The following is a 12,066-nucleotide window of genomic DNA, read 5'->3' as shown; positions in this document are numbered from 1 at the left end:
TTTCTACGTTGTAGGATTTTTAAAATTTTTGCTGGACTCCAGTTTTCTGTACAGGGAAGGAGGAGACGTGAAATTTTGAGGTTTCTCTCAATTTTATCGTGTTCTGCTTCGATTTTGTCTTTTTTGGATCTAGCCAATTGATTGGCACTGTCGAATGAAAGTAACGCTCTTTTTTTGCGATGCTCACTTCCGTATTTTCGATCACGATTTCATCCCTTTCCCTCGGCTCGATTTCGAATAAAGCTCCCGTCTTACGTAAATGAACGATACGATTAAAAATGCCGAATACCTTCTTGGTACGACACCACGTTCAGTGCATCTCAATCAAAAGGGAATCCCGCGATTACCACACCGATATTAGAATTCATCCAACATCGTTCAACCTGCCCAGTTCAACTACACCTGTACATTGTACAAGGTACCTCTACGTGTAGATATCTTTTCGCGAAGAAGAAGAGGAACGTTCTCATGATAATGACGTATGTTAAAAACGCTTCTGTGTATTTATGATATCTAGGTGTACTCTATGAATTACAACTACAGGTATCGGCTCTCCAGTCCCATATGCTTCGTTGACGAATCTCATCGTAAATTCTCTCAGATTAAAAGTTGTCTATAGTATAGCATATAGGCTTACATCATGAGTAAAAAAGAACATCAGATGAACCAAAAGCATTTAATGTAAACTTGACGTACGCTGGTCGTTGTCGTTGTTGTAAATGTTACCTTGTAACACATTATTTCAGTATTCAAAGCTTATTTATACGATCGTTTGTCGGGGTACTTTGCGGCGGCATTATTTTTTTCTCTGTACGAAGGAGTCGATGCGGCGGCGGCTCATCGTCTCTGGATATATTATTACGAAAAATTTCCCATAAGTATTTACAATTAATCGTATCTTGACTGTGATAACACGCTTACTTAGAAAGGAATAACCTTCTTTAAAATAGTAATTCTATTGTTCTCTTATGGTAGTTTATCGTCCTATGCACATTAACACGCCCGAGAAAGAAAAAAAAGACAAAGAATGAAAAATAGTCGCACATATAGGATCTTATGGATATGCAAAACGCACCCAGCATCGTAGTAAGATCTAATAGGAGTACATATGTGCCGCCATTTTGATTATGTAATTCACGAAAGTTTTGATTTATTCGGCTGACATGAATTGAATATTTTACGGGGTGTCCAGTCTGGAGAAATTGGGATAAGTGAGGAAATTTCGCGCTTACAAATTTCAACCCCAAAATCAGGTATTTTCTAAGTGAAGGTAACCTTGATGATCCTGCTGCGATTCAAACGAATTCTGATGGTTTTTTTTTTTTTTTGAAGAAAAATTTATTTCTGTAGCTTTATTGGAAGCCGAACTAGGAGGCACGTTTCTGGAACTGAATTACCACAGTTTGTAGAACTGGATTGTGTACTTGATTTAAAATTTTTGAGAACTTCGAAAATTCGAATGCTCCGATTTGAAGTATGGAATACGTAGACCTACTTTGAATGAGTTTGGGAAGGGGTGCTAATGTTTATAAATGATTTTTTTACTCAATTCTTTTAGATTTGGAAAAATGTCACATCCCTTTTATCCATTTCAATTTTTTAATTTTTTTTTTATTTTATTTCTTTTAACCATTTATTTTTGTTCCTAGCCTAAAAAGGTTATGAAAAAAATATTTTCAGGGAATTGACTTCCCCCCCTCTTTTTTTACAGGTTGTCTAATGATCCTGATACTTACCCTTAAATTGGAGAGTGAAATACTCAAATTTTTCAGCCAAAACAAATTTTGAAATGAAACAATTTCACGGTTGGTGGCAATAAAAATAAAACTTTCGGTGTAAAACTAAAGGTCATCTTATCCCTTTTCCAAAGCAACTGTTTGCAGATTTGATATTTGAAAAGATTTGACTCTCTCGCCCCTCCTCTTATGTGTGTAGTTCGTTTTGTATAATTTTAAAAATGGGATGAATTACATAGTTTTGGAAAATCAGAGAAAATCATTTTGTTCGAAGTTTTCTCTGTGGACGTATTTTCTCTTATCTACCTGCTCAATTGGTTGATGTACTAACTTTAAAAAAAAAAATTGTTGAAGCTTTTCGGTTCTTAATTGTTATTTTATCTGTTCTGTAAATTTTAATCATCAACTTACCAATTACAAATTTCCGCGATAAAATTAATCCAGATCTCCGCATTTCAATCTGTAAAAATAAGAAATTCGTGAATTAGTGAATACGATTTAAACTCATCTTATTATTTGCTAGGTACTTCTTTATGTACTTTGACGTGACTTCAAAGTTTATTTTCAAGTTTTATCGGTTCATAACATCTCTCCTTTTGTTGTCAAATTGACTGAGGCAACCCCTACGCCACTCAATCATTCAAATTAAAACCATCGAGTGTATTATTGTATCTTGCTGTGGCATTTGGGAGAAGCTGCGGACTCGAGAAAATGATTGATTCATTGAGCATTTTCTTAATAATCATGGATTATTTTTACGTAGTCTTTTGAGTATCTGTTCTTGTATCTAATACTTTTCATTTCTTCTTTCGAGGTATTTTCGAATTTTTATTTTAATTTTTATTTCTGAGAGAACTTCTTTGAATTTTGAGATTGTTTCAGAAATTTTTTTCAGAATCTATAGTTCGATGTCTCTCTCGTTAAATTCAACTAGTTCTCTTTATTAATACGTATTTCCTCATCTTACTAAGTAAGACTTTACTACCTATTTGCATTCTCTTCTCAATAAAACCATATTTTATTATCTACCATAAAAATAGACCTCTAATATTGAAATCGAGCATCTATTTGCTATTATTAAGCCTTGTACAAAACACTCTGTGAACAGACTGGACGTCGATTAAACGTCGTAATGATTTCAAGTTGTGTGGAAGTTATGAAAAATGGTATGTAGTATGTACTTTCTATACACATACACACGCGCGCGCAGCAGAAGCTTACGAACAAGTACTTTCCACAATTAATAGATATTGCATTTTCTATGCAGAATGTACCTAAGCCTGCTCGTATCTAACGTAAGAGATCTGTACTGTGTACGATCAAACTCGGAAAAAAAAATCCACCGCCAACAATGCAGTAATAGGTGGCTCCCACGAGCACCTAAATAGCCCATTTACAAAATTACGACCGCTATAAGTGATCGATTTAAAATGTAAAAGGGGTTCTCATTGTACGTGACTGGTAAAAATGGCTCGACGGACACATCGTTAGCGTAATTTTTTTTCCTGCTCATATGCAGCGTACTTACACGTATAATACAAGGCGCGGACAACGCCTTGAAGAAATTTCTATTTGAAAGTATTACATACGAGGTACTCTGGTGATATAGGAACATAGGTAAATAAATGAGCGTTTTATAGCACATAGAACCGCATTGGTACCTATGGCTACATATCCTTGATTTCAAGAGATTGTAAAATGATCTATATCGAAGGTCTGCCACTCGCCCGTACATCGTTTCCACGTATTGAAATATCTGACCTTTAAAAATAGCCCGTTATATAATTTCCAAAAATCTATTCATTATTGTTGGAATTACGTATTCTATGAAAATTTTCGATTCATTATACGGTATTACAACAGGACACTTTAGCTTCGGGCTCCCCGTAACTCGTATCATGTTTGCTCGTGCCATACTCGCGATATGATCGAATTTCAATTTTTTACTCACCCGGTATCATATGTATAAGCGGGTGGAAACTTGAACACACATTCCAAAAAAATTAAAAACCTTGAATATGAATGTACAAGAGTTCTTTATTATACCTACACCAGCATCATTCGTCGCCCCATTTGCACGATGTATGTATGTAGAATTACATTCGATCTAGTAAACTTTTGCTTCGCAGGCTTCAGCTTAGGTTAATGTCTATATTTTTCAATCATTAAAAGCCTATGGTACCCGATAAATGGATTTATTCCCTCATATGTTATTATCTATCTATATTTGGAAGCACTAGCTAGAGAGTTTATAATAGTGAAGGCTAACGAGTTGTGGTCGCGTATATCAAACCAGACTACTACATACTCATGTAATGCACTTATGTGCTACAAATCCGTACCCCTGCCAATTGCCATGCTCTATCTGTGAATTCTCGTGGTCTAGTAAACTGTTACAATTCACCTATGTGTATCTTAACCGACGATAATTCATCGCGATATTGGTATATAAGGAAATTGCTTCCGTTAATTGCTTCTGTTTTGTTGTATACGTTCACTTAACGAACTGGGAAATGGTTTGATTGAAAATAGTATTAAAAAGTTCTACAGAACCCTTTCCTTCTTCTTTGAAAAAATTTCCGGACAATATCAGTAATAAACGTTCAATTGAAACTTTTAGAACTGAACTGAGAAAATATAGGTTTTTTAAATAAGATTTTTTCTTGAAAATTTACATTGAATATTATTAATATTTTGTCCCATATTGATGTTAAAATCACTAAAAATTATCAAAAAGCAATGAAATTTTGATGAAATTTACCAGAAATGCTCAATAACGCATTAAAATTACTGAAAACTATAGAAAATGTCATTTCATGATAGTAAAATTTAACGAAATTGAGCAACAATTGCATGAAACTTCGTTGGAACTTTTACGTAAATGCAAGTAAAAGTTTTGAAAACAGTAAATCATCAAAACGTTGTAGTTTCAATAGAGTTTGCCAAAAGTGAAAGAAAAAGTGTTGTAAACGTGTTGAAATGATGTGAAAACACTCGAAAAAGTAGTTTGAATTACTGAAAATCACCAATAAAAGATGAAGTTTTAGTGAAATCTATCAAAATGTTGTCTAAATGGTTTAAAACATTGTTAAAATTGCTTAGCACCAAACTTGATGAAATTTCAATGCAATTTGGTAAAATTAACATGAAAAAGTGGTTGAAAACATGTTGGAATTGTGCACGAGAAAACAAAAAAAAAAAAAGTGTCAAAAATTGCGTAGAATATTACTTACTAAAAATTATTTTGAAACATGAATTAAAATTGAAATCGTTGAAAATTATAAAAATTTGCGGAAATTTTAGTAAAATTTTCTTGAAACATCTCCCGAACACAATTACATTTAAAACACTTTAAATCATCAAAAAAATGATCAAATTTGTAGTTGAATTCGCTGAAAGGGCACGAAAAAGTGTTGATGACGTGTTCAAATTGTATAAAATTACTCTCAAAAAAGCATTGAAATTTTGGGTGGAATCTGCCAAAAATATACGAAAAGTGCTAAATGATCTAGCAACACCAAAAAAATAAGCATTGAAATCACTGTAAATTAGCTAAAAAATATGATATTTCGAACGGAACTTTTCTAGCGAAAATCGCCACATTTTGAAAAACATTTGCAGGCAATTTTTACCCCTCCTCCCTCTTCCCCGCGCAACGATTATTTATATCTATTTTTTGTGCAATTCAGAGAATGTTGCCTTTGAACGTTTTCAATTTCAAAAGTCAAAAAAACTCTACAAAATTTATATGTACAAAATTTTAAAAATAGATCACCCAAAAAATTTTTTTATTGACATCAGAAGTTGATTTTGTTGATCTGGGCACGTTTCAAATTAGAACAGAAATCTTTTGTAAGTTTCAATTTTGAACATGAAAAGAACATTGGCCCAGCCAGCGAAGCAAGCAGAAAGTTTTTGAAAATTTATAATCAAAAACTTAATAGCATTAATTTCTGTGCGAGAAATCGATGTTGCTAGTCCTTGACATTTTCCAAATTTAAACCGTTATTTTCTGATGATTCTGCAAAGAAACTCACTGACCCAAACGAGGGGGAGGGGGCTCTCCAATATTTAAAATTCAAACGCTATTCAAGATCGTTTTTGATGTGAAAAGTTGGTTTTTTTCAGCTCCAACACTTGTCAAATTGGAACAATAATTTTTTAGGAGTTTGAATTATTCTGGGATAGAATAGTAAAAAAGTGACCGGAGCAATGCGAGGCAGAAGGTTTGCAAAATGCGGGATTCGAGAAGTAAAAAGATGTTATTTTTATGAGAAAAACTAAGTTTCTTTTTCATCACACAGGATAATTTTGTTGTTAATTTTCATTTTTCAAAAAAGAACTTATGAATGAAGAGGGCGAAAGCATTTCTGTTTTGGTGTCAATCAAACAACTTGAGTAAATTTTGGATGACTGGTAGATATTCTGTATGGTGCATTGACCATCATCTTCATTCAACTTTTTTTGAAAAAAGGATGACTTTTGCTTTGGATCGCTCTGCTTTCATTGATAACCAAACACGTGGTACCATTGACAAGACTACATATTATACATATTTCAACTTCACATTACGCAATCATAAAATTTCCTTGTATTCTAATTAGGATCAACTTGAAACGCCCCCAATCAACTCATCCAGTCGTAGTCTAATCAATATTCCGCCTTTTATCTCTAAATAATCACCTGCCACGTGAATTCCACGACCTAATCAATCGACACACACATAGACCGAGCTCTCCGGCAACACCGGATTGTATAATAATGTCACATGTGAAAGGATGTCACTGGGCAACAACTCGATCGTCTATAAAAGTCATCGAAAGCTCTTTTCGATGGCGCGCCACGCCATACCATGCTATGCGCCGAGAAATAGAAATACTTGTTCATCCGTATAAATGACTTGTCATCCGTGAAACAAAATTTTTAATCACCGGAGATGTTGCGAGTCTTCTCCGCGTTGGTTGGTAGTCGCCGAAGAAAGAGGGAAAGAGAAGAAAACACGCGTCTCGGAGACGGTTTAATGGATCTCGGTATCATTGCAGCGAGCCTTATTATATAAAAACTCAGAACGAGCATTAAAATTTAGGTAATCCGCGCACCAGAATTACTGTAGTTGCCTACTCGTGAGCATTAACGATTCGTGCATAATCTCGAGGTATGCTCGGTACAAATGAAAATATAAATCGTGACTTGTTAATATACGATTAAGCATTACTTCGACCAGAGAATTAATTCTTGTAATGAGAAATACGTTTAAATCACCTAGATTTGGATACAGGGTAATAGTCGGTTAAAATGATTCAATTATTACGATGTGGTTGTGCATCGTATAAAGCAGACACAGGTAAATGATGGAAAATTCCTGCTATCGAATGGCAGATACATGTGTGTATAACGTGTTCCCAGAAGTGATAGGTTTCTTTGGAAGTTGAGACTCTGGACGTAGCTTATGGACGATAAACTAGTCAAAATATGTAGAAAAGAAAAATCCGTCGGAATATAATTTCAAAATCAATCTAGTTAACGAAATACTCTCGTACAGTATGCAGAATCGGCCAACCATGTAGTATCTTTCATTGGTAGAGAGAGAAAAATTATTTCAAATGTTACGCTTATTTTCTGTTTGATATTGGATTACGGCAAGGTTCTCAAGCACGACCTCTGAAAGTGACGCTATCGTTGCATAACCAACTGCTCCAACTCTTTTACAGTAGTAAAACTGCAACATCGTCGATGGCTACATTATCCATACAGAACCTTCGAAGTATACTATTTGTACACACAAGTTCAGCATATCATCTAACGCAGAACCATTTCTGCGAAGGCGGTGGCTATACCTATTCAGAAAATTCGTGTTCAAAATGTCTACAAATGATAGTATAATATAGCTAATTGGTGTTTTCTTGACTCGCCACGTTTTTTTTCCTATACCAATGACACAATAACTTCTCTCCATTCGAACGTGAACAATTTGCAACACACTCCAGTAATTTCTAGTACTGCTTTATTAATTATAATTCGACGAAAGAAAACGAGCCCTGGTTTCGTCGTCAGTCACTAGACAAACCTGGTAATTTTTATGCGCTACGCCGCGCTGGTCACATTTGACGTACTTGTTGGTCTTGAATTACGATCTGTAAACAAATGGCAGATGTGTTCTGAAAATTTTGTTTTGACATTGTCAATCTACCAGGTACCAGTGCAAATTTACTGCCTAAGACTGGATGAAATGGAGCTAATCTCGTTCTGGTATCTAACGAGTCTTCTTTGGTATCTTTTGGTGCAGAGCCAGGAATCGTTTATCATTTTTCGAGGTCATCTATTTCGGGTTTCCAATAATTGATACAAATACGTTTGATAAAGAAATTTGGTTGCAAAACCTTCCTTAGATGTTGAAAAATTCGAAGGAATATTCTACGTATTCTAAAGCTTTTCCATTGAAAATTTGGACGTACAGTTTTGTATTATCCATCATATTAGATAATTTTAGCTTTCTCCAAGACGAAGCCTCACCAGTTGACAAACTGAAACTCTTCTAGCATCCGGAACCCTCCTCAGGCACCTAAAAAGTCTTGGACTTGATCCACATCCTCGAGCTAGCACCAGGAAATTCCTATCACGACTCGTGCATTTTTACCATTTCCACCAATAAATGCGATAATTTCATCACTTTCTTCAATGGAAGCTTTGCCAAATGGCGAATTCACGTCATTTGGTGCATTCTAATTACAAGATCGGTTATTACGGTGCTATGCACTCCGGAGGTTCTCTTTGAAACATGACTAACGTTAATAAGCTTGTTTAGAGAAAGGCGTGTAACAATGGGATAAACCTGCTTCGACATCTGAACCGTTTAATTTTGAATATTAATTGAAGGTTGAAACATCTCTAAACATTGCAGCGAAAGTAAAAGTAGAACTTTGCCAAATGCTTTGCCGCTTCGTCAGCGATCGAATCGGCGATTGCGCTTACACACGACGCCCTTGCCAATCGTCTGTGAAGAATTCCTCTTCAAGGGTCCTTTTTTATTTTGGAGATTCGCCGAATCAAGTGGCAAAAAACCTGTTCTCTATGAGCGCATATGCACTTGGCGACAATTCCAATACGATTACGTAATCTGAAATACATACATATTAATTTGCATCTAGTACACACACCAAAGTCGACGTCGTCTAGAAAATCCAGTTATCTCATTTGAATGGCGATCGATTTGTAGGCGTTCACGTGTCAATAGAACGTCTGAAGTACGTGCGTGTAATTTTTTTTTTTTTTCGTTTTCAAGATCTTCGACAGCGGGAGGTGTAGAAAAATTGGCTCGAAAACTTTCTCCGAAAAGTCTGCATAGAACGATTGGTAGTTGGATAAAGATCTTAATTTTTTGGTTAATTGAGGCAGTCACGGTAGAAAAATGATGGTGTGGGAAGTGGCGAGTATTTGAAATGAAGGAAGATTTCTTAGGAGTATTTTTTGATTTCATTTTGCACGAATTTAGAGTAAAAATTCAGTTGTTCCGATCGCCTCTTTAGGTCTTTTCCTGCTCAATTCTCCATCCCTCGATTATTTCTCTTTAGTGGAGATTTCCCCTGAAGCATTGTTCGAACTTTCTGCAAAAAAGAGGTGCAAAACTGAAAACTTGGGGGAAAAAACAATATGTGCAAAATTTGAGGTTTTAAGAACAAAGAGAATTCGTTTTTGAGGAACATTTGTCTCCCACCCGCCCCCCCCCCCCTCATAAGCTGCAAAGGGAAGAGAAAAATTGTAAACTTTTAAATAAATACAATATACTAGATATCAAAATGTGGGTTTTGAAAATGCAGAATTGATTTTTGAAAACCAGTCGATCTCAGACCCCGAAATGTGCTCCAATAGGAGAAACAAATCTAAAATCTTCGTAAAACATAACATTGATATTAAATTGATTATTGCAAACAAAAAAGTCGCTTTCGCCCGTTTTCAAAAAAATTGGGGGGGGGGGCGATGGGAGGTGGGTTACCCTGAAAATGAAGTAGGTACGATGAAAAATGTCGAAAAATTCAAGGTGGGTATCAAATTGTTGGGTTTTGAGGACGCTGATTTCAATTTTATCGACTATCTGCCCCTCTGACCAAAAATAATCATCCTAGGGTTGGAAGGGGGAGGTTCCTAAATTTAAAAATATTGAAAAATGCAATTGAAGATGCTGATTTCAATTTCATCGACTATTTGCGGCTCAATAACTTCACAAGGTGAGGAGGGGCTGCCAAAATTGAAAATTGAAAATTTTCGTTTCCCTTGTGACTCATTTTGAAGTTTGGGGTCAAATAATGTTCAAAAAATGAATTCAGCGTTCTTTTAACCCTAACTTTGATACTCATTGTTGTTTTTTTTTGCTGAAAATCTTCAATTTTACACCTCGCCTTTTTGGGTCCCTTGAAAACTCCCTAACCGAAGTTTCGGCTTTTTATGTGCAAGATTAGGGTATTTCTTTTTTCAATTTTTTGTTACATCTGTCAGTTATGCCCACTTACCAAAAATTGTTCAATATGAGTTGAGTGTGTCAACTTCAGTTTGTACACTATTTTTTTCATGTTTTTACTGAAATAGTGGGATCCACTATAATGACCAGTAGAATCCTAAGATTATTATTCAAATCAACTAATCGTCTTTGTATTTTTTTTCTGTTGCAGGTTTGTACAAATTTCCATCGTAAGAATTACTTGTACACTAGAATACCTACTCGCGTTTAAAGGTGAGTGAGTCATTTCATAATTTTGAAGTTTTGAGAAATTTTCTGAAATACGAGTATCTTGTTCTGTGCTGAATACTGTTAGACAAATGTAATATTGAAAAGGGGTCTCCACAGAGGCTTTGGAAGAGTTATTTATTTATTTAATTATTTTTCAATTTTTTGGTGAGAGAGGATAGTTACTAGGGCGGATCGCCCCCTCCCCCCAAAAATCGACAGATTTTCACAAAATTCAGCAGAGACTTCAATTTTGAGTTGAAAGCTACTCTGAAAAATTTTTTGCTCCTGAGATGTCTATTGGGGGGGGGGATGTTTGCCCTTGAAGAGGATGAGGACGATTTTCGAAAAAATCGTGTTCTTTCGCTTCAGCCTCTAACCCAAGACCACCTTTAGGGTTCTACTAAGCGGTTGAAAATTTGCAAATCACTGATTGTTTAATAAATTTGTGATTTGGAAATGTTTTCCTTGCAAATCTTTCGCATTATGTCAAAATATTGAGAGATATGATTACATTCCTAAAACTGGAGAAATTTAATATTTTGGAACGCAGGCGATGCTAATGTTTTGGTCATTATTGCTAATGTCATAAAATCAAAAAAATTCTATAAGTTTTTGGCTATTATTAACTGATACTTGGAATTAGATCATTAAATTCATTCATCGAGTTATTGGCCCTGACTTGCGCAATTGCCTCACAGCCTTCTTGAGAATCTCCACTTCTCACTTGATCTTCTTTGTCCCTTACAAATGAACAACTTGAATCGTTCGCTTGTCTCAAAGCCAGGAACAATCTCAGCTCGCAACAATTTTCGAATTCTTTGTTTATCCACCTCATTAATAAAACGTGTTGGGCGACTCGACGAGAACAAATCCCGATTACTTCTCATAATATCCGAACGAGCAGTCATAATGAAAATTTAATCTACGCGGAACAATGGCTTCGTTATATGAATATTGTGTAACGTGTTGGTTCGCGCCGCTCCAATCCACCTCCGCGACTGCACAATTTCATCGATTCGCTTCTTTTCAAAGCTTTCCTCTCTTCTTTCTCCTTCGGCGATGGCTACCTAATTTATGAGATTATAAAGAAATTTTGAACGTTTGTTTACGTTTTGATGACTTATTACGCGGTATCCTCGTCATCGTCGTCGTCGCCGTCGCCGCCGCTACTGTTGGAGATTACGTAAAAACGCGTCCATCGAGTTTATCGATTCGGCATCTTCAGGAATTACTTCACGGACTCTCTGTCTGATCATCAACTTGGGAGCAAAATTTCATCTTTTCTACGTATAGGTCAAGGTTGCCTCTGCGCAGAGTGTAAAAAGTTTGAAGAAAGATCTACGTAAAGTGTGTAGCAGTGAGTTGGCTACAATCGTCACGTATGAAAGTGACACAATTAGAGCGCACTGACGTATTAAACAATATATAGATATGTACGAATGACTTACGAAATACCCTCTATTTTTTTTTAATAGATCGTTACCAGCGGCTAAATTTCGATCATATTTCATAATTATAGGGGAAAAATTCTCGGCCACAAAACCACGTTGCGTCGCGTCGGTCGCTGTGTCGATGTCGTGTGCAGCATGAGCAACTGTGGCCACG

General features: G+C 35.7%; 2 protein-coding genes across 3 annotated transcripts in view; one reads left to right on the top strand and one right to left on the bottom strand.

The window, feature by feature from the left end:
* LOC135835731 (angiotensin-converting enzyme-like) overlaps window positions 1–12,066 on the top strand; it is a 138,653-nt gene that overhangs the window by 17,255 nt on the left and 109,332 nt on the right. The gene's annotated exons all lie outside the window — the stretch shown is intronic.
* LOC135835730 (uncharacterized) overlaps window positions 1–12,066 on the bottom strand; it is a 44,659-nt gene that overhangs the window by 12,185 nt on the left and 20,408 nt on the right. Inside the window, exon 2 of the mRNA XM_065350125.1 lies at window positions 2,148–2,196. Within this exon, the coding sequence (XP_065206197.1) occupies window positions 2,148–2,190 (43 nt within the window). The 5' untranslated portion in view covers window positions 2,191–2,196. The remainder of the gene's footprint in view (window positions 1–2,147; window positions 2,197–12,066) is intronic.

This window comes from Planococcus citri, chromosome 2 (genome assembly GCF_950023065.1).
Source record: "Planococcus citri chromosome 2, ihPlaCitr1.1, whole genome shotgun sequence".
Lineage (NCBI taxonomy): Eukaryota > Metazoa > Arthropoda > Insecta > Hemiptera > Pseudococcidae > Planococcus > Planococcus citri.
The sequence above is the reverse complement of the archived record's forward strand: the minus strand, read 5'-3'. Positions and strand labels throughout refer to the sequence as shown.